This window comes from Pagrus major, chromosome 15 (genome assembly GCF_040436345.1).
Source record: "Pagrus major chromosome 15, Pma_NU_1.0".
Taxonomy (NCBI): Eukaryota; Metazoa; Chordata; class Actinopteri; order Spariformes; family Sparidae; genus Pagrus; species Pagrus major.
Window position 1 is genome coordinate 5,580,326 of NC_133229.1, and position 23,426 is coordinate 5,603,751.

At 40.5% G+C, this 23,426-nt stretch overlaps 1 protein-coding gene across 6 annotated transcripts in view; it reads right to left on the minus strand.

Annotated features, from left to right (window-relative positions):
- Positions 1–2,265: 2,265 nt before the first annotated feature.
- The window catches only part of kcnma1a (potassium large conductance calcium-activated channel, subfamily M, alpha member 1a), a 152,703-nt gene continuing 131,542 nt past the window's right edge, over positions 2,266–23,426 (minus strand). For 2 of the 6 annotated variants that reach the window (XM_073481734.1, XM_073481738.1), the window contains exons 22-30: positions 22,031–22,255; positions 21,297–21,489; positions 16,031–16,144; positions 12,792–12,922; positions 8,821–9,015; positions 8,229–8,347; positions 6,492–6,716; positions 5,303–5,331; positions 2,266–2,417 (exon numbers count right to left, since the gene is read on the minus strand). In XM_073481734.1, coding sequence (XP_073337835.1) covers positions 2,266–2,417; positions 5,303–5,331; positions 6,492–6,716; positions 8,229–8,347; positions 8,821–9,015; positions 12,792–12,922; positions 16,031–16,144; positions 21,297–21,489; positions 22,031–22,255 — 1,383 coding nt within the window. Of the gene's footprint in view, positions 2,418–3,689; positions 3,693–5,302; positions 5,332–6,491; positions 6,717–8,228; positions 8,348–8,820; positions 9,016–12,791; positions 12,923–14,616; positions 14,701–16,030; positions 16,145–21,296; positions 21,490–22,030; positions 22,256–23,426 lie in introns of all 6 variants that reach the window. The other 4 variants (XM_073481733.1, XM_073481739.1, XM_073481735.1 and 1 more) reach the window with 4 other exon arrangements.

The window sequence follows — 23,426 nt, forward strand, 5'->3', positions numbered from 1 at the left end:
TCTGCAAGTTCGCATCTAGGCAAGCTTAGTAGCAGACACATTATTCAGTAGACACGGCTCATCTGTGCAACTAAAAGTGGCTTCAGATGAGCTGTAATTTATTTCTACAAGCACTCAACAGAGCTGAGCTGCCAGGCTGAAGATGGTGGTTTCACAATGCAAGCTAGTCTAAGCTTTATTGGCTCTAGAGTAATGCAGTTTGTTAGAGAGGGGCATAAAAAAATAATCTTTTGTCTTCGTACGATGTGAAATAAAATGGTGATGTAGTCAAACACAAAATCCTTTGATATGTAGTTGTAATTAAAGATATTATTTGAGTCTTGGTTCTTGTCTAGAAAAATAAGTACAAATTGATTATGTTTATGGATACAAAATAATTGTGTTTAAATGTATAAATCCAACTACATATTTGTATGAAGTTTATGTATCAGGAGGACGAGGCTTCCACCTCAATCCTCCATCACTATCACAGCTGGATTTGGATCTTGTCAGTGCCTAAACATGTGCAAAATACACTCATGTCGCACACAGGCTAGCACAAAGAACACTGTTTCCTCTCCAGTGTCCTTATCAGCAGTCTGTGGCATTGTTGCATTTCCACCCAACTACGTTTGAGCATTTCCCCGTGTTAGAGGACCGAACACAGCAGCTTAACTCCTGAGAGTTTTGAGGCGTGTGACATCTGGATTGGCAACAGAGAACATCCAAGCTCTTTCCTGCCTCTGTGCCAACCCTGTGCCAGGCAGTTGCTCTGATCAAAGGAGGACCCAATTATGCCCACTTTTATGCGATATGTGGCATTTCTTTCCTCAGACAAGGACTTTTTTTTGTAACAGACAAAACATTCAGAAAAATGCACCACTCTTTGTGATCCCAATTCGACCGCTGATGTCGCGGCAAAACGTCAACGGTGGGCACGCAGCTGCTTTTCGGGTTCGCTCAAACATAGTTGGGGATTTTGGTTTTGGTTTTTATGCAACATATATTGTTAGTAGATCCAAACCCTCTCAATCTTCTGATGCTTTTTTTCCACCATGATTTTCATTTTTTTAGAGCCAAGATCCCACATGCTGTTCCTTCAAAGTTGCACTGTCACATACAAGCCAATGAAGGAGATGACACCAGAAGGACAAGTGGCTGCGACGCACACACACACAAGCGCACTCACACGCACACACAGCTTGTACATAACATAAATGCTCCTGAACGCATGAAGGACAGGGTAGGTTGTTCTTTTACATCCTTTTCCATGTATTCAGGTTGATCAACCACACTGTATCTGTTATAGAAGGGGGCTCAGGCACATATCATGCGATAGGAGCTTAAAACAGAGTCACAGGCTTTATGATCTGACGTATCAGCAGAAGACGTGTAGGTACAGGGTTCTCTTTCAGCCGGCAAACACCAACACTGCACCAATCTCTGAGTTTTTTTTTTAGACTACTGTACTGCAAGATGGTTTTGTTCTGCAGGACTGGAATGCTCTCACTCAACATGACGAGTCAACGGTGAAGTAGCAAACCTTAAGCAATGACGTGATGTAACACAACCTAAGAACACGATTAGTATGCATCCTGAAAAGCCAAGCAGCCCTCCCTCCATCCCTCCCTCCCTTCCTTCCTTCCTTCACTTCTTCATCTCCTCAGCGACGTTTTATTGAGGGGGAATCTGATGGTTCCAGTTGTTCTGTCAAAAGAAACTTGTTCAGTTTTAGTGCAAATAGAACAGAAGCAGACAGGAGATATGAAGCCGACGAGCCCAGCTGCTTTGACGTGATGCATCTGGGCGGATCTTTGGGTGATGATATGATCAGTTTATCGCTGCAACCCTCATCCTCCGATAACCAGCCACCTTAGCCATGGAGTCTGGTCACACGAAGAGGTGAACTATTGCAAAGAATTACAGGAAGTACTCTTTTTTTTCTGTCAACTCTTAAAATAATTCCAAAAAGTGCTAGGGGGAAGGGGCTGTACAATCCTTATTTGATTGTCATTATGTACATCACTATGGATACATTAATAAATAAAACAATGTCCAAGAGCATGGAAGTAACATTAAAGGTATACACATAAGAGGTCCCTTCCAGTTTGGGTTCCTGTCCAACCCTCGATTAGAAGAATGAGTGAAGAGAAATGTTTCAGTCTTCAACATCCCTATTATCATCATCATCATCATCATCATCATTACTCCTCCAAGGGTGATCTCTTCCCATCTCCTTTGAAAGAGCGTACAGATGTCTGGTGAGTCAGCAAGAAAACCCTGTGTTCAGCATTCATCTTCAACTTCTCTGATTGGTGGAATCAGACTACTAGTGGATTTGTATTGGTTGACTTGGTTGGCCATGTGAGTGCTCATGGGCTTGATCTGAATGTTCCGTGGGTAGGCATTTTCTGGTTCATCTGTAAACCATTTCTTTTCTGAAGAGAACAAGGCGAGAGAGGAAGAAGAGAAGGTAGAGTTAGTCTGACAAAGTATGCAACACAGTCTTACTTGCAACCACACTGCCTCAGTTTAAGTGATAGATTTGCACGGCATTCTTTGTCATTAGCATCAAACTGTGAGGTCCAGTTTAAGTTTGTGTTCTGGTAAACTGAGCCAATTTGAATGTCATGGTGGTGGTGAGTAATCAGTCTGTGTAAGTAGATGGTTATAATCTGTCAGGATTAGAACACAAATCATCCTTGTTCAGTTCTAAAGTGTTACAGGGTCAGGTCGGGTCTTTCTCCTGCTGTCTAGTCCCCCAGATAGTTTTATGTTTCCATAGTTTTGAGTGAAATTTTTCATGCCATCTGAATACAATAAAGAAGAATAGATTTCGGTGTGTGGTGCTCGCTGCAAAAGTTTTCAATGCATCTGTTTCCTCAACCCCACACAGTTTCCTTCATGGGACCTTTTTTCAGAAAAAAATACGTACGGTGGTTAAAGTCGGGGGCAAATATTTTTTTTGATCACGTTTGGACTATGCCATGAATTATACTTTGTATCAATCACTTTTTTATTGACCACATGTGATCGGAGGGTAACGTGATGTGAAAATGAGACCTTCCCCATCACCTACTAGCCTGTGGACTATTTGTAGTTCGAGTAGGTTAATGCTGGAGGATCGTCAATTTCTTTGTGAAGGACTCGATCAGATTTTCCACGACAGTCCAAAGTATGTGACACGTTCTCGAGTGCCTCATCTCAGTGCCCCTTTCCACTCCCCTAACAGAGAGCAACAGTAGGTAATGTTAGAAATGGAGTCCACTAACATAAACTAGTGACCAGCTTCACACGGAGCACCTTTATAAGATAATTTTGCAAGTCAAGAAAGTCTCAGTTTGTTGTAAAGATAGTAAAATACCATTTAGTTTTGTGAGAAACTGGTCGGAGAACTACATCTTGTCACACAATATATATATGCAGATATCTGTTTGTAGAGGAAGTCTTGGCAACACTGGAAGCCCTGAAACAATGGCCGTCGCCCCTAGAGTGGATAAATTAGCTTATGGGTTCTGAGATCGACTTTGAGGTGCAAAGTGAAGGAAATTTTAGAAGTGACCCGGGTTTCATTTAAAAGTCAATGCAAAGATACCAGTGCAGGAAAATAATCCCAAGAGCTTGTGTTCCGTCTATGTTGTCAGAAAACTACAGCTAACATCTGAACAGTAGTTGTTTGGGGCAAATAAACATGGATCACAGAAAAACACCAGCTCTCAAATTTGTATCTTCGCCTTCTGTCTGACTATATTTTAAACACAGACGCTGTTTCTATAAAGTGATATTGCTGTTTTAAATACAATGCTTTGAGCACCACATACAAAATCCCATTCACTTTCATTATGTCTGGGTGGAGGCAGAAATCTCAGCTATAAATAACTCTAAACCTGGAAAACAGAAATGTAACTATTGCAATGACAAGGTACCACAAATTTGAAGGTAGAAAGTGTTTTTTCCTCATTTGGATGAGCTGACCCTGTAAACTTATACATGATACTACATCCCAGACAGTCACATTTCATAGTAAGCTTTATTGTCATGCTGACATTCATTATGTGAGAGAGGAGATTTGAAAGATTTGGATGTGTCATTCTAGAAAAAATCTCTTCATGTTAAAGTAGGTTATGAGAGCACTGTTTCTGAGGAAAGGTAAGTGTGTGTGCCAGCTGTCAGAAGTTTGTAAACTCTCTCCCAGCACTTCACAGGCATCTGCAATGCCATTCAACATGTCACTTCCTTTTGGGGGAAGTTGTAATATCAAATTTTAACTTTGCTATGTGGAGCAAACTGTGTGCGTGTGTGTGCGTTCATGTACATGCAGGCTTGCATGTACGGAGATTCATTTGTGTGGGCTTGCGTGTGTGTGTGTGTGTGTGTGTGTGTCAGCAAGCTTAAGGCTGCGGGGCCGTGTGTTACAGCACAGGCATTTGATGTGTGGAATTGTGCCCGAGGTGAAGCAAGATGTCTGCCATCTCTCTCCAGAGTCTGCTGCTGATACGGTGAACTTAGTGATGTCGCCTCAAACCACCATATCAGGTGCACAGGGTTACAAGGAGGAAACTTACAGACTCATATCCCCCTTCAATTTAGACTTTCAATTGGTCACACCTCCCACTTTCTTGGTGTGACCGATGGCACAGGGCTGGACACACTTTCTTAAAGTTGTGTTAAGGAGTAAGCAATTGGCTGCATCAGGGGGATTTGAATCAGACTGACCTACATGTGAGCTATGACCGAGGCTTGTACAGTCGGGCAACATGTTGTTACTCTGTGATTTATGCTGATGCCAGTGCAATAATTACCTAGTGTACTCAATGAGAGCATAATATGACAGCTAAAAGTCTGCTACAGTCACCTAATAGCATTCAATAGGAGGGAAGATGCGCAAACACACAGACCTCTCACACAATGCAAACCATCTCAAGTTGAAATAAATCATAAAAAGGCATGATAAATGACGGAAAGAAACGATGTGAAAAAGGATTTGTCTGGAGGAAAAACAGAAAACTCATATCATCAAGTGAATAACTGAGGTAGAGGCTAAAAGAAAGGAGAGGAAGGGCAGAGGGGGGGTTCGTCTCAACCTCATGCAATGTGGAGATGGTCCTGATCATGGCAGGGAGGAGGCAGGAGCAGCAGCAGACAGTTTGCTTTCGAGATGAAAGCAAAACTTAAACTGAGGCATGGTTTACTTAACATCTGAAGAAACATAATAAATAAAACAAACTCCCCTCGTCATAACAATATCCACGGGGGACATAGTTATGATCAGAACCCCCAGGTAAAAGGTTGCTAAGTCATGCAGAATCGTTAACTTGCATACCTTGGCCCATTCTATTCATCCTTGTTGCACTTCAGAAAGAGAGGTAAGTAATCTACTGTAAGTGAGTAGTATTTACAGTCAATACACAACTGAAAAATGACTACCAGTCCAGTTAAGGCTTACATATTGTTAGGCTACATCATACATCTTAATATTAAGATGTATTGAGGGCTTATCATCTAACATTTAATAACTCTTAAGTACGATTATAACAAATCTGCATGCTTTTAGAGTATGTCACAAATTCAAAGTTCAGTGTCCTTATTCTCCCATAAAAATTTAATTCATAGTGTAAAATTTGGGGGGAGAATAAGGTGTATTTAACATGAAGATCAAAATATTTCACCTGATTCAAAATAATCTTATAATAACAGAACAGGAAATAAGAGCCTGCTAAAGAGGGCTACCAACATGGACATGCAATAAAGCAGTACAGATGCACCATGGGTAACAAAATATTAACAACTGCTAATGAGGGGTGATCTTATGAGTAATCAGTAATGTTAGCCAAATGTGCTTTATAATCAACACCAGCTACAGTAACGGTTAATCACAACACAATACATCCATGATCTGGCGTACTGATCATGAGCACTACAGTAAATGTGCACAAATATCCAACAAACAACAGTTATTTACTCCACAAATATTCATAGTTAAGACACCAAACGATTAAATATTAAGACAGATACAACAGGTAGACCCAACAACAAACTGCATGTGTGTCGTGTTGAATCATGTCATCTTATTTGGCGGTGGTTGAGGCCTTTACTGTAAGCTTGTTTCCAACCACAATGCCATCCAAACAAGTGGTTTTACTGTTTACACTGCCACAGACTTCATTTGTAAGGAAAGAGTCTCAAAAGTCTTTGAGTATAATAGATGAGCCCAGCTTTCCACAAAGTGAGTTTACCAGTTTAATGTCATGTTATGATTGCTTTGATGCGAGAGTGGAGACCACATGCAGATGATTATGAAGGAAACGCACAAAACACACCGGGCATGGACGCAGAGCACAAATCACACACAAACAAACCACAAACACACAATACACAGTGTTTTTATCAGTGCATGTGTTCACCACGGTCTGCACACAAACACACACACACACCTACAAAAGTACAGGTCAGGTGTAGAAAACACTAAACATGCAGCACTAAAACTCCACAGGTCACTCAAGCGCACGTACTTCTGTTTGTCGCGGGCTTCCCGGGTCTTACTGCTGCGGTTCTGCCGGTTGGAGGGCGGGATGGAGTGGACTGAGGAGCTCTTTTTGCTGGAGGAATGGGAGGAGTGGGACGAGTGGGACAAGCTTGTCCGGGACTGGCCTGCGTTGTGGTCGAACTGCATGAGGCAGAAGATCAGGTCTGTGGGCACGAGCTCAAACTCATACGGTGGGTTCGTGATCACATACCTGCCCAGAAAACAAATGTTTGCAGAGGTTAAAACTCCATGATGCTTGTGGGAAGGCAACAAAGAGCGAAGGAGAAAGAAAGACAGAAAGAAAGAAAGAAAGAAAGAAAGAAAGAAAGGCTTATATTAAGTATACTTCAGAACTAGAACATTCAAAGGAGAATTATGTACAGTGTGGATGCATGAGAAGAGATGGATCAAATCTTTAAAAAGATGTGTAAGATTGCACAGTTGTACTAAAAAATTAGACATAAAATATGCTTCACTGTACTGTATATTTCATGTACTTGACTGTGAGTAACAATATTTAAATAACACTGCATATATGTATACATTATAATGGAAATTAACATAATTAACAAGAAGCAATTCCATGTATATTACATTAGGAATCAGTTAAGATGGAGACAGATATGTTTATTTAACAAGACATAATTAATTCAGTTTAATATTCAACAACAATTCTCTACCTTACTGTTCCGCTCTGAGCAATATCTACTTAACCTGCAGTAATGTACATTTCATATTACAGTTTAAAAAAGTGTATGAGGGCTCCAAGGTGCGATTATTTCAGTAGTACCACCAAACATTTTTATTGGTCGCACCAGTTCGCCTGATATTCAACAGGACACATTAAAATAATAAAAATATATTTTTTAACAAAAACCTACTGGGTTTACAGTGTATGACTGTCATTGTAGAGTATACAGGGCTCCAGGTTATAACTATTTCAGTAGCACATGCACCCAAAAATCAAGTGCGACTACTCATTTGCATTGGTCGCACTGGAGCGCCTGATATTCAGCAGATAAAAAAAATCTATATAAATATTTTTTAACAAAAACCTACTAGGTGTATAGACAGTTGGCTTTTTAACAAATATTAACATACTTTCTGTAGAATAAACTGTGAACTTTGATATCAATTAATGTTTTTTATTAAGTTTGATTTATGTATTTGAATTTGTCAAGCACTTTAAACTTTAAACATACTTTGTAACTTCACTTTTTAAACAATTGAGTTTGCTGCAATTTCTTGTTGCATGTGTTTTGATTTAAACTAAGAAAAACATTTATCTGTATCTTTATTCCTGCTTACAGTCATTTACATAATGTCTTCCGAATGTAAATTAAAATGTATTATTGGGTGCACCTACTGTACATGTTGTGTTGGTGCAACCAGTGTAAAAAAGTTAGTCTGAAGCCCTGGCATCTATTCAATACATACTGTTAGAGCGAATGCTGTAGTCCCATATTTACTCCTTATTGTCAGTTTATTAATATTTATTTAATTAGATTATTTATTGTTTTTATTTAATTGTTTTTATTTTATTGTTTTACTTTGCTTCTCACTCACTATTTTTGTGATTTATTTGCAGGAGCTGCTGCTACACTGCAATTTTCCTTTTGTGAGTAAAAAAATACTCACTTAATACTTTACTTTAACCCAAATTCCTCATTTTATAATATAAACACATTTGTATTTTGACACAGGGTGAAGGCAGAAATTGTACCGTTTTGTACACTGGCTGGGTACACTCATATGAGCGTCTCTTAATCTGTAGATTCCAAAACACAGCATGTTGTACGTCTTCAATGCCTTGCAAAATAAATCCCCGTAGCAACCGCCATCCTGGTGAGAAAAAAAGAGGAACAAAGACACTATCAGTTAGGTCAGCCGGATGATTTGGATCTCTGAAAGTGAATTTAGTAAAACTGCAGTGAAAATTCAATGTTCTGCATTGCTGAGGGTGTTTTCTTGTGAGTGAATACCAACTGTTGGCATCGCAGACTGTAACAATCAGCAGTAATTTTAAATTATGCCATAATTCATCCAAGAGAAAACAAAATTACAAAAAAAGTATTGAAAGTATTCTGTATAACAATAAAGCTTTAAAAAACAAGGTTGGAACCAATTAAACTTGGAATTTTCTTAGTGGTGTTCATTGTATTCTTTAAACCCTCTTCCCTCTCCACCCACTGAGGCCTGCTTTGCGTGATCACTGTTCTTCACATCGGATTAAGCATCGCGAGGAGCGGAGGCGGCCAGATGTGTGCTGCTGGGTAGTGCCAAAACGTGTCATCTCCGCTTAAACATCCACTTACCCCCAAGTCGGCAAATGGCCCGTCGTAGAGGGCTAGCTGGGCGACGCGACACCTGTCTCTGTTGGCCAGCGTCTGCGGTGTGCTATAGCCTCCTCTGAGAGCGTTCTCCTCAGCCAACAGGGCCTCTAGCTCTGGTGTGGCTCCCCCTGTGACCAGCGTCCGAATCAGCGTGAGGATGTTATCATTGAAGTATGTCTGGGGAGAAGAGAGAGGGGATATCTGTAAGCAGATGCCATTAGAGTCATGAGCAGGGAGGTGGCAGATGTGGGAGCAAAGCACAGTCCCTGTTATGTTGCCCCTCAGCCTGTCTCTTCACATAGTGCTGACTGGGAAGTGAGTGGAAAAGCCACGGAAGTAATACAGAGAACTTTCTGTCTTGTGCACCTTTTCTATAATGGCATATCTTCGCTGTGTGAAGTTTTTTATTGGGCCTTCTTTCTACATAAGCAAAGGTCGTAACAACACAATGTTTTCTGTGGAATATCCAGACAGAATAGTAAAACCAAACCAAATCAATATTTATTTGTCTCACGGATCAGTACGTAGTGAAATGTTACATTATATGATCCAAGACAAGATCAATTCAAAAAAATATCGTAACACTTTATATAAAAGGTTCAGATCATATACTTAAGTAATAATTAACATTATCATTAGCATGACGGATAATTTAACTCATGAATTAATGCATGACTCCCTGTTGCTAACAATTAACAAATGATTAAGTTAATATATCATGTGACTATTTAACACTTAATACATCATTAATTAAGGGATTCACAGTTACTTCATATTCTAATTGACATGCATGATTGGATTTCAGTTATATAGAAATTAATTTATGTAATTGTATGTATGTATTTATGTTTTATATGTATATGTTTGTATCTGCTGACCAGTTTGATCTAAAACAAAAAAATAGCTCCACATTTCTATGAAAATGGGTACTGGTCTGCTTTCAATTAATGTATGAAGTAAGTGTTAACTAATTACACCAAGTAATAGTGACATCGCCATTTTTTAATGGTTAGCAACATGAGTTCAAGATATAATCTGCATTAATTAATGCATTAATTCATCAGGAGTCACTCTGAGTATACGATTTGTATTCTTATTACAAAGTGTTGGCAAAATGATTACACTGAAATGAGGTGAGCATGAGTGTGTGGTGGAAATGATATTTCAATATGAGTGAAGCAGTGATGAACATGAATGTCTTCGTGGACAGGAACTTGTTAGCCTCTCTGTGCTAGTCCTCAGGCTGCAGTAGCGCCTTGTGTGTGTGACCATTGTGTGGGTGGCTTGCAATCTTTAACAATTTTCCTTGCTTTTGTCATGCAGTGTTTTTGGTCTGCAGTATATTCTCAAGTTTGGGCAATGGTTCTCCAATGACGTCTCCTGCTGACTGCACTACTCTCCTGCCGGGTGTTGTTCCCAAACCAGTTCACAATAAGGAGACTTATTCTGGAAAGAAATGTTACTGTAGAATTTTTTACATGTCCATTACCATACCCTGTTTTGGGTTGAGACCAGATCTTTAAAAAAAGAAAAACCAAACCTGCATATATAAAACTGCATGTTTATACGTAAATCATTAGACATGGGTCATATTTATATTTTATTATAAATTAGTTGAATGACCCTTTAGTTATTCACTGTAAAAAATTGTAAAAAGTACAATTTTGATGATAATATGTGGGATCTTCATGTGAAATAAAACATGTACTAAACAGCACTACTCTTCCCTGTAGGAACACTGTTCTACACACTGTATGATGTCCGCTTCCCTTCTGAAACAACGATTTGACTGCTCTCTGCGGGTGTCAGGTTCTCTTGTCCTTCAAGCCGATCAGGACCTGTTTTTGCCGCGCGTGAAGACAGCCGATGTCACTCGGCAGCGGGGCCGGAGTGGCAGCTCCTCTCTCCGGGCCCCTGACAGGCCTGCAGAGCCTCATGATGGATGAGCACTGTCCATTAGCTGGCTTCACCTCTGACCAGTGCCAGACTACAGCTGACGCCTGCTCTACTCCCTGCTCAGCTCGGCTCTGTACGCCCCTCTAACCCCTCACTCACAGAGAGGGCTGCTGGAATTAAGCCATCACAGCACCAAAGGGAAAACTACAGTTGGTCATGAGAGCGGGGAGAGGAAAAATGAGGTGTAGAGGAGGATTTTTTTTCCCTCTAACCTCCTCCTTTATCTTATCTCCAGTGCAGCAATGACACTGTCAAAAGATGAAAGAGCGATTCTTCGGCCTGTAACAGCCAAGCTTGTGTCATCGCCATCTCACTAACCTTCAACACTTACTTTGTTAAAACATCTAATAAGGCTCTTGAAAGTTGAATTCATGATACTTAAGATGAGGAGTGATGCCAGCAACTTCCCTTTTGATGTCAGTGGAGCTGGCAGGCATACGTGATGAATGTACAGTATCTTTTCATTTACCAACTTCAGCCTACTTGAAATGCCAAAATGTGCATCTACTGAAATCATTGCTTCACATAATCTCTACTGGGGGAGCAGTTCTGATTTACACCAGCTGCAAGGTCTGTAAATATTGAGATCATCTACTCGTTAAAGGCACAATGTGTAAGAATTGGCTTCCTCTCAAAGGTCACTCCAAACAAAAAGGAGGCAGCACATAACCAGAGTAGCCAATAACTGTTGCTCGCTATTCTCTTTGCTGTGGTTCTCTATGGCTGAAGGTGCAAGCTGCCATTAGCTAGTTAGCTCAGTTAGCTGTGCAGCTAGTAGCCTAAAATGACACCAAATGCAACGGAACCAGGCTTAGCAGCCTCCCAGATCTGGGTCGAACACAGCTTCAGAGACTAAAAGAGGACAGTCTGATGACAGGGACTACAGTGCTGAGGTGATTTAGCAGCTCTAGTCAGGACTCCTGGTGCAATGAAGACACGGCTGACAAGGTCATATGTGATGTGAAGCAGATTTTCTTAACAAACCAGAGTTGTTGATTGTTGAAACAGTGGAACGACAAAGCAGGACATTTTAAAGTTATGTTATAATATTGTTATTGTAATATTATGCTCATCTTCAGGCTCATAATTTTATTGTAGGTTTCTACCCAGCCTGAGCCAGCACTGCTCACCGTCTCCAGTCGGCTCTGTTGTGTTTTCAGTTCCAGTTCACTTCACTTCTACCGTGAATATAGGCATAATTTATTAAATGTGTGACATGGTGATGGAATGATGTCAAGAAGTCAGTGAATTAAAGGCGCGACTAATGTCGAGGCATTTCAGACACTTCAGGTGCAGTGTTTTCTGCGGGAGAGAGTTCCACTGAACCGACTTTGGGCTTTTTAACTTTGACACCTTTTACATACACAAGAACCGATATCACACACTGAAGGAAAGGAAGAAAAAAAAAAGCCTTATAGGTCTCCTTTAAATCAGTTTTATTTAGTTTCTGTCAAATTTTATTTAAGTGTGTTTTGCTATGAGTTAACAAGGCAACTTAGTTTAGGGGAATATTTCTTTCTGACATTTTAGCAGGAACGTGCATACATCTCGTAGCTGAACCTATAGGAGTCTATACCACAACACTGTCGCCTCGTGAGGTACAAAGTGGTATTACAAGACAGGATGGGCTTGGGGTTGCTGGTTAGCAAGCTAAATTCAGTAGACATCTCTCTCCAATCCAAGTTTCCTCAGGTCCATCTTCTAGTCTGACTCACTTCAAAGTTGCTCACCTCTTTCCCTCATCCGGAATTTCTACCGGTGCAACAGCATGCAATTGTTACCCAGTGGGCACAGCATATATAGTGTGAAACTTTTCTCCGACTCTTTTTTTTCTCTCTTTTTGAAATTCTGAATATTACTCTGTCATACAGTCCAGGCACATAATCAGGAAATCAAAAAATCAATGCGTGCGCAAAATCTATTATTTTAAAGAGTGATTTTGAGGTTTTGAGAAGTCCTCCAACAAGAGCGAGCGTGCAGCGTGTTTGAGAACTCACCGCACTCATCAGGGAGTCGAGTACACTGACAGCAAAGGCGGTGCCGCAGGCGAAGGGCTGAGTGAGGTACAGCTCTGTGTCTGGGTCGTCATCATCATCTTGGTCCAGGAACTGAACGTTTGAGTCGTTCACTGAGAGAGGGTGGAGAGGGAGTTAGAGACGGGCACTGGGAAGAAGCAGGAGCAAAAAAAGCACACACAGACACAAACACACACAGACACCAACACACCTGAGAGTTCAGAAATATTGAATTCTTATGTTTCGTTACATTTGTAAAGATTTGGATAAATCATGGTAATTTGACAGAAAAGTCTCAGGTATGTCGGTACTGATTTGAGCTTGCAATATAATGCAACGTCAGATGCACATTATATTTTGCATTTGATACTTTGCAATTTTTACAGTTGCAAATATTTTTAAATACAAGATTAAACATGAACTTAATTTTTTCTCCAAACAATTGACATGCTTCTGATTGACTCTAAAACACTGCAGACTGAGTTACCTTTCAGTCAGATTAAAAATTAAAATCTGTTTTCTGCAATTTGTTTTTATGTCTGTGTGATTGTTTGGAAGGTGAATAACATATTTTTGAGTATGAGAACTTATTCAGCATTTTTTGAATATTATACCTACCATATATAACATGCAGGATGCATTTCATACATTTAAACAAACCACGACTTAAGAGAAAATATGAAGTTTATTAAGCATACACAGTGATAGCCATTGTAGAAGTCCTCATTTATGAATCAATCCCATCATTCTCCATCAGTACCACAGTGGTGAGAATAAAATCTGATTATTTTATCAGAAGTATTTCTTGATGTATCCATTAAATATGGCAGAACAGGAGACTTCAACAATGGCTACTATGTCACATAAGAAAACCATGCACTTATGAGTCCATGCTATGTTTTTCAGAGTTTTCCTCGATGAATGCGTTTGTCACACCATCATCTTTAGTGAAAATACATCTCAACTATTTACCTGTGCCCTGAAAATCAAATTAAAGCCAGGTAACAACACACTTAATAATAACTCAGGTCTGCTAAATGAACTTAATGGCACAGTGGGAATGAAAATCAAAAACCAAAACTGAAATAATAATAAGGATGATTTTTGTGTCTTTGTGTATGGCGTCATTTCTGTAGCGTGTGTCTTTTTCCTTAGACTGTATTCGTAGCCGCAGCGGGCAGTGAAGGGTCTAAGAACCAGCGTTACTTGAAAAACGAGCATCACACAAGTTTTTGTTTGGCTCCTCCGATATCTGAGCTTCAGAGATATGGTCTGAAGGAGCATAAAAAAGAAACTGGAAAATAAATTTAAAAAATAAATAAACAGCTTAAAAGATGGTTTGATCTTGAGTTTTTGTGTTTTTGATATCTGATTTCTTCCCAGGCTTCCTGTGCGCTGTGGAACAGACATGTCAGTCAAAGAGACAAGGGGCTGATGCAAACGGGCCGGGCCAAAGGAGTGAATTGGGGTGGGTGGGTGTGGAAGGCGGGGGGGCAGGGGGTGGAGGGTGGGGGAGGTTGCTATGAAAACAGCCACAAGGACAGACTGAGCATGATCAAAGGCCTAGTGATGCTCTGCAAATGCAACTGGAGGAAAAAAAAATACCCCAAAAAGAAAAATCATTAAAAAGGGGGCCAAAACAAGACAGTCAATTTCTACCAGAACGAAGAATAAAAATGTGTTCAAAGTGAAGCCATGGGAGCAGCGAGGGCCTTGACTGCAGCCAGATAAATCAAGACAAGCTGATGAGGAGCAGAGCAACGGAGCGAGGGAACGGACGGCAGCAGAGGACAAAGGCTCGGCTTACCCAGCTCTGTTATCATTTGTATGTTGGTTCCACTTTTTTTTTCCTGACTGAGTGAAACCAATGGCAGTAGTTTGCCAGGTTTAGCTAATGGTGATGAGGCAGTGCAAGGGAAGGGGAGAATGGTGTCGTTATTGAAACAGTTTGCAATAAAGGCAAATCGCTGTGTCAGACTACTGGTGTCAAGTCTGGAATTACTCTGAGACATTCATGGCTGTCCGGTATCTAAAAGTAAAGCACCCTGGATTAGAGTGCACGGCGGATACAAAGCCAGAGCTGTCAGGCCGCTATACCGCTACAACAACAATAAATTATTTCATGGTGAGACAGTGAAAGGGATAAACACGGTCTTATCCTCAAACACACCTACTTTACTTGCCACGCAAACAAAATTGATCATGCAACTCAGATGAGACCTGTTTTTATGCTTCAACTTGACTTTAATCTGCTCCTGGCACTGAAAACTGGCCATATGACAATGTAATTAGAGTATATGGTTCCAGTGAGACATCCAGCCACCCTCTCCTCTCCTGAAGGACAATGTTATCACATCTAGTGTTGCTGTAGCTGTGAAACTCGTTAGACACGTTACAGTACGAGCAGCCAGAGGCGCAACACTAGAGCTTCTAACGTTTGAGCCCAGGACAACAACTAGCATCTAGTTGTGTTGATTGCGTATGCGGTCAGTGGTCTAATGGCAGAGCCTCTCTGCAGGTAATGGCTGGCCCGGTTACAAGTAACATTAGGTAGCTCCTTTCTCTTTCCTGGCCTTTTCTTAGCTGGCCTCATGCTCCATTGCTCCCTAATTGGGTCAGGGGAGACAGAGTAGCCAGTCTCCGCTGCTTAAGAAGGCCCCTTAGAGATCTGAAAGTTTCATGAGTCCCCACCACCAGCGGGAATACAGCCACTGCCATTGTTATTAATAAATGGACCCATTTTGCAACCCAGGCAGTTTTTTTTCCCACTACCTTTTCACTCCCTTTCCTTTTTCTCCCTCGCTCACGCTCTCCATCAGACTGAGTTTCTCTTGTGCATTAGTGGACAAATTGCAGGAGATGTAGCTACAGTCCTTAAAATGCCCCGTCTGACATCCTCAAGTTACAGTAGTCCACAGAGCAAAGATATTTTCCAGTCCCTGTCACCACATGACAAAAGCTAGCCAGATCCAATAATTCACATATGAAGATGAACTTTTTGTCAGGCAAAACTACCGACATGACGAAAGTGAACAAAAATTCCACCACACACATTCCTGAGTCCATTTGACCTTGAATGAGTTGGAACTTTTGCTGCAGCAGCATGACGCTTTGGTTTGGGGATTATCAGCTCTGTGTGTCTATGTCTGAAAAATGAATGATGACTTGTTATTGGGTATGCCATGCAACATTTCATCTGAGGTTGGGGGAGACAGTTTTACCTAGTTCTGTGATGATGGGGATGTTGGATCCGGTGGTGACAGAAGCCTGACGCACAAAGCCATGTACTGGACTGCTGTCTGGAGATGACCTGTCCATTCCAGGAGGCGTGAAACCTGAACAACACAAACAGATTTATGGAAATCAGCAAGTGACATAATAGGGTGGTGACTACAGTAACAAAAGAGGCAGTAAAGTTGAGAAAAAAAAGGGATTAGTCTTCAGGTTGGATACAAACTGCAAACAGAACATTTGTTATGGCTTCTAGCCTTAGAAGATTGATATTTTTAATTAGGTGAAAGTAGAAATACCACAGTGTAGGAATGCTGTTTCCAGTTAAGGTCCTGCATTTAAGTATAAGCATCAACTTAAGCATCACTAATGCAGCTGATAAAGGTGTGGCTAGCGCATAGCTTACTAAATAAAAATACATCATCATTTATTAGATGATTATATTTTGTATTAATAATCTGACTCTGCAAAGTAGCAAAGTGACTAAACCTATCAAGATAAATGTAATGTAGTGCAATATTGGCATCTAAAATGGAGTGGAGTAGAAGTATAACATAGGTTTAAATGGAACTACTCAAGTAAAGTACCTCAAAATTGTACTTAAGTAGGCCTACAGTAAGGTACTTGAGTTACTGTACTTTTAAATTTACAATTTAAATTTGTCTTTTCACCATTTTCTGTCCATTTAACTAGTTTATTTACGAAAAGAAACTTCATTCTGAATATTAAAGTTTATAGGATTAAAAGGTATGTCTATTTGTGCTGTGCTTTTATCTGACATTCTACAATTGATATTACTTTTGAAATCAATATAATAAAATAACATTTATATCAACTCACAAAAAGCAACTCAAATATGATTTGACAATTTCATTACAGAACTGGAAATATTATTGTATCAGTGGTTCCAGACATTCACATGAAAAACAATCAATTATTTTTAATAAAAAAAGAAAGCATTGCACTGTGACACAGACCTGCCATGGGAATTTCAAAATAAAGGCGTATTTTAACGACGGTGGCGATATGAATAGATGATTTCACTTTGCATCGATGCTATTGGATCGTTGATCGTTGAATCAATACTGTATATCAATCCAGATCGATGTATTGTTATACCCCTACTCTGTAGCCTGCCTTAGTTATCTGAAGTAACTAACTGAATTGCCAAGATATGGATATCTTTTAAGATAACATCTAAGGGAAAGATCAAGCAATTTTAATTTTAGCTTTAGCTAGGGCTAGCTGTGGCTGTGGCTGTCTCATTAGCTAGCTTTAACATGATGTAGCTCTTGCCGTTTTAGCTGGTCTCCCTGAGACTGCAGAGCTCACAGATTACACAGACTGCAGTTACTGCAGAATAATCGAGACAAAGTCTCATTCTGACCTGAAGTCTTTGTTTGGTTTTGTGGGGCAGTACTGTGCATTGCATTTTTTCTAGCAAAAAAAAGAAAAAAAAATACAATCCAAGCAAAAACCTGTCTGTCTCATAAGTGCTTCACTGCAGATGTATCATAAACATGAGGCCATGACCTGGAACTCTGTATCAATACCATTATACATAGTGCATGTCAGCTCACTCAGCATGAAGTCGTTGATGTGTGCTTTCTGTGTCATAAATGTGTGGATTGACAGAAAAAAAAGTGGCTAAGTGAAGAAAGGTACCTGCCTAAAAAGTACAATAACGAGACTGTGCTTTTAGGGGTCAGCTACGACATATTTAGCATTCACGTCCCTCCATCAACGGGCAGACATAAATTTTATATGTTGTTCATTTTGTTACAATAAAATTGGTGAAGTGGATCCTGAAAACCTTTTATCGGGAATGGCGTGGCTGAGAACCATGAAATACAAGTGCAAGTGACAGGAGTATGAATTCACATGACTTCACATTTTTGCATTTCCTCAAAGTGACAAGTAAACACCTTAAATCTGTAATGCTATATGCATAATGCATCAACTGTGTTTTGACATCCATCATTTAGTGCTGACTACAGCAAAATGCCAGCTTATAGTGCCACCACCAAGAGAGCATAATGCAGGGAATATATTCAGGTCACAAAGTTTTAAAAGGATTGCAAATTCTCTGCGTATGTGTGTGTGAGTGTGCCTTTCCTGTCAGGGAACTCAATGAGCTGTTTACATTACAAAAGAGATCTCCCAGGCCTTTGCAACGGAAAAGACACCAAATAGTTTAGTACACAGTGGGAAGCACACACTGAACTGAAGCATGGATAATCATAACTCTTGTTATACCAATTATTGAACTTGGAAATAGCGGAGGTTTGACATTTCGAGTCAACCCGGGAGCACAGGCTCAGACAGTGCAAACATCATTTTGTCGATGTCCATAAAAGATGATGTTTACTCCACTGGAGAGTGACAGCAAGTTTTTGGATACTGCCTCCACAACGCCGCTCTTATTGTATGATAGTGAACACGAAGACAGTACAGAGCCGTAGAAGAACAGTTTCCGTTCTGTGCAGTGTGTACAGCAGAACAGGCATACATGAGGCCTGCTGCTGAGCTGCTTTCAAAACCTGTTAGGTTACAAACAGCTCAAAAGTTGCTCGAAACAGAGAGCTGTATGTCTTCTTAAGACGGAGCCAGAGTAGAGAGAGCTTAAATGTTTTCCCCCTCATCACAGTTATGTTCTAAAAGCGAATCCAAGCAACAATTTAATTCCACCATAGTCTTCATAGCCAGAGTTGTCTCCACCTCGCTGTGTCAGGGCCAGAGAAAGGTCTGGCTGCCCCATTATAATTCTTTAAACCAATCACAATCGTCTTGGGCAGTGCAAAGCCAAGGATGCAGGGTGCACCTGCAAAACAGTACTGGGGCACCTGTTTAGTTGGAACATTTGCAAGAAGAGAGGCGATCTCTAGCATTAAAATAAAATGTGGGCTAAATCCCCACAAAAGAGAAGTAACAGCCTCTAGCTTGTGTAGGTTAATACAGTCAGCAACCATGTTAGCATAAGGTTAACCTGCCATTTTCAGAGTGTAGGTTGCTCGCTATGGTTGCTGTTGGTGCTGTTGGTGCTGTTGTTGTTGTTTTTGTTTCCCGTTGTGTTAATAATTTTGAAAACAGGAACCTGCCATTGACTGTCTTTTTTGGCAGTCGACATCATGTGTGTAGGAGTCCATCATGAAACATTCACATCTATGACTATCTATCTATGAATGCTCCCGTATGTCTTTACACTTTTGTTTGTATCTAATAGGATTTTATCTGCAGGTGAAAACACATTTTTTTCATGCACTGGTCAATTCTGAGATTCTATTATGAGATCTATTTTGCTTCCATAACATGTCTTCTTTCAGACGAGTGCAAAGGAAACATCCGAAATACACATTTAGGTGTTCATTTCAGTTCACAATTTCTGTTCTGGACAAATTTGTACAAATTGTACATTAAATTAACTTAAAATATCAAAAACGTATACAAACATAATACAAAAAAAAATAATTCTTTACTTAATTTAATTAATCAACATGGTAAAAAAAAACAACTTTTTTTTATGGCGTGACAAAAAGAGTTGAACCTGACTTGATCCAAAGTTCAGATTTATGTTCAGGAAATGTATGCAAATTAGTCATTTTTTAACTAGACAAAGCCTAATTCGCATATACAAAGATAAAATTTCAGCAAACTTGTAATGCAAAACAATAACTGTCTTAATGTAAGTAATAAACTGGGAAAGTTTCATGGTGATATCTAATGGTTAAAATGTTACCCTATTCACCTCCAGTCTCCCCATGTATACTTTCCTTATTGCCTAAAATAAAGCAGCCAGAGTTTGAAACCAGTCTGATCATACACAGTGTGTGCTTATCTACTGTGAGGCTGTAACCTCGTCTGTTCAGCTACAATAGACAAGTGGGATCTGGGTTACATACCCCCTTATCCCTGTAGCCCCCCGGGCACAGCTGTGCTCTGTGGTTGACTACATGCTCCAGCAGCCGTGAGAAGCTCTCCCCCAGGAAAGAGCATGTTTACTTATTCATTTGCACCTTCTTGTTTTAAATTCCACAGACAATGTCTGGATGGGAGCATCGCTAGGAGGAAGGAATCCCCAAAGCAATACCTATGATACAACAGCAGCGTCTGGGTATGTGCGTGTGTTTCCTTGTGTATGCATGATTGCAAGTCACTGTGGTGTGTGTGTGTTTTCTAAAGTGAAGTATTTATCACTGAAATGGTTGGTTGATGTAAGACCCAATTATTGATGACAATAGGCTCCATCCATCGACCCTGGGAGAGGATATAGGCTAGTGGGCTTCCATATTGAGGTGGCTTTCTGTGAATACTGCTCCCCAGAGGGGCGTGCTCGAAGATTTACCCCTGCTTATTGTTCCTCGGTGGCACCGCTATCGACAGCACATCACTCACTCAAGGCTGGAGAAATAACAGCATTGGCATTGTCCTAAAACATGTGGAAGTGCTCTGCACTAAAAAATAACGGCCTCTTGGACCTTCAACTTTGATTTGTATTTACAACAGTCTCTGTGGTGGCACTAAATAGTGTGGAGCTCAAGGCATGTCATGCCTTTCGGGCTAATCATAAACTGAGGATTACCTGTTTGTGGATGTGCGTGGATATACTGCATTGGCATGAATGTCTGTGTGTGCTGTGAACACACGTGCGTATGCATCCAAACAAGAAGGTGTGTCTGTGTGCGTGTGTCGCTGTTTTGTTGTGACTAATGAGGAGCAGCTGAATTGGCCTGCCTGGTGATTTGTACTAGCTGCTTAATGATGATGAGGCCTGATGGGATGCCAGGTTCGTGTGTTTGTCTGCAAACATCAACAATCTGTTCCAGACGATCTGCCAGACACCAGATCAGGGGGAACAACATCAAATGACACAGTCATGTTGATTACATCATTAAAAAATATTATCAAGGAGGTTTAGCAGCATGTAATTACCGGGGACAAGACTGGAATGATCAGAAAATTATGTGGAGTAAACACTCTTCAACGGCTTGATGAAGCAATCAGCACAATGTTTTGTGTGCGCACTACTTCACGAGTTACAGTTTATACTGTCTGTATATGCAACACACTTGCAGAGTACTTCAATTAAGAGCACTTAGCAGACTCTGTGCTTGACAAACTCCATCCCTCCCTCCTGTGTGGCCTCCCCAGATCTCTTCCTCCCTTCTTTTTCCGTCTTTGACTGCTGTCTTTCCTCCCTGCCACAACCTGTCCCCTTTGGGCAGCAGTGCTCATGGAGTCTAATAGGACGCTCCTTACCTTGGGAATTAGCCTGTAAGACCCCGATGCTGTCATCAAACTGCATAGATTTGATGTTGAGTGATGCCAAGATGCATTCCTTATCCTGCAGTGAGGCATCTTCGATATTGTTCTGATTGGCTGACAGTATTACGCACATGTCGCAGAGGTTGATGTTGACAGCCCTTAAATCTGCCCGACTTAATGGTGTACCCTTCAGGGTGAGGAGAACAGAGAGAAAGAGCAAGGCAGAGAGAGGGGGAGAAAAGAGACAGACAGAGGGGAGAGAAAAACAAATTTAAGAAGTGAGCAGAGTGGAGCTTTGGGAAATTAGTTAACAAGTATTCTTGTTTTGAGGCGATGACATTCCACTGATCTAACTGGGCACTGGAGAATCAGAGACATGGACTAATCTAAAGGCTAGTCTGTGCTGAGGGCTGTGTTTGGGATTCTCTTCTGATCATCAGTCAAGCCAGGCCTAACAAGCTCTAAGGCAGCAAGCCACGCCATCTGTGATGGCCACTGCAGCTGCAACACACATAAACTCCACTTTGGATATGCAGGATGTGTCACAGCTCTGGATGAGTGTGGGGAGGGGAGGGTTGAGTGATCATTCAATTGAGTAATGTGTGATCAAATCAAACTGACAATCGCTCTCAGGACTTCACTGTGCATGTGACTCAAAATGTCAACGCTTTGTTAGCAGAGAGCCTGGTTTAAATGTGTCTCCTATGGCAGTGGACTGGTACACTCACAGGTAATATGGAGACCTTGGGGAAGTTGTGTAAAGTTTCCCACTCTCTTCGCAGGTAATCCAGCGAGCCCACAAAAACAATTGGCTTTAGCTCGTGGTAATGGAAGTTGCTGGCTCTTAAAGGCATCACCAAGTTTCGCAGCCCCACCAAAGCGGACGTGACATCCCCAAATATACAGACCACCACATGGCCGCTCAGCACTGTCATGGAGGCTTCACTCCGGGTCTGCAGGGAACAGAGGGATAAAAGGGGAAGGGGGAGAAGAGCAGAGAGAAAGGGGTGAGGAGGAGTGTAGATAGAGAAGAGAGGAAGAGACACACAGAGACAAACACACATTTAGAGAGTAGATATTAGCGCTGTTAACAGAGAACTTTTAATGTGCATAAACAGTGTTTTTAAGTCTGCTATAAACTGTTATAAACCCATATTTAATAGTTTGTTAACCAAATATTAGTCCATCAGTAGAGAATGTACTATTTACACATAAAACAAAAAGTTTGGTTAACCACTATTTTGTTTATAAGCAGTTCAGAAATAGAAATTTTACACAATAAAACAAGAACAAGACATTTTTTTCAAAGGGCAGCTGATTCAATCAGGCTGCAAAATGCAGTTTGTAAGATTTTAGGCACATACAGTATGTATGACTAGGACCCTGTCATAAATCAGAGAGGTATAAATAAACAAAGCTCCTCTATTGTATGAAGTTCATGTTGAGAAAGAACAATGCAATGCCCTGCTTTCATGATCTGTCGCCTGTCACCGCAGCTTGATGTGCGGTTCATTGCAAGTTTGGGTGTACGTTAAGTAAACTAAACGCTACTATGATACCAGTCAGTTTGAAACCAAAACTGTATCTTTGTTCATATGAGACATAGGGAAAGACAAAGGAAGAAAATAACACGGGCAACTGCTGCAAACTGGCTCACACTATCAGTTATAAGGTGCACTTTATAGTTTTAGGGCAGAAATATTAATCAGAAGACAAAAATCTTCATTGAATGATTTTTATGCTCAAACGAACTAAATAAACAAACACTCTTCATTTTCACTGAATATACAAACTGACCTTAAAGGACAACACAATCTCATACTGTTTTACTGTGTTTATATTTGGCGGACCCTGCCACCTTTCTAGCTTCAAACAGTGTTCTGGGACCTTATTGTCCTTATTATCCTCTTATTTTCCTTCATTCATTATGGAGATAATAAAGATTTAGAGTTTGTATATTACCCTTCTGAGTTTCTGCATTTATTTTCCAAAACTACACAGTGCAGCTCTAAACACGTTAAGCCAATTACTGATTATTTACATAACTAGAACATTTTTTGGCGACCCATCTAATGCAGGAACATCCTTCTGCCAACCTTAAACTAAGTGAGAATTACAGCCCAG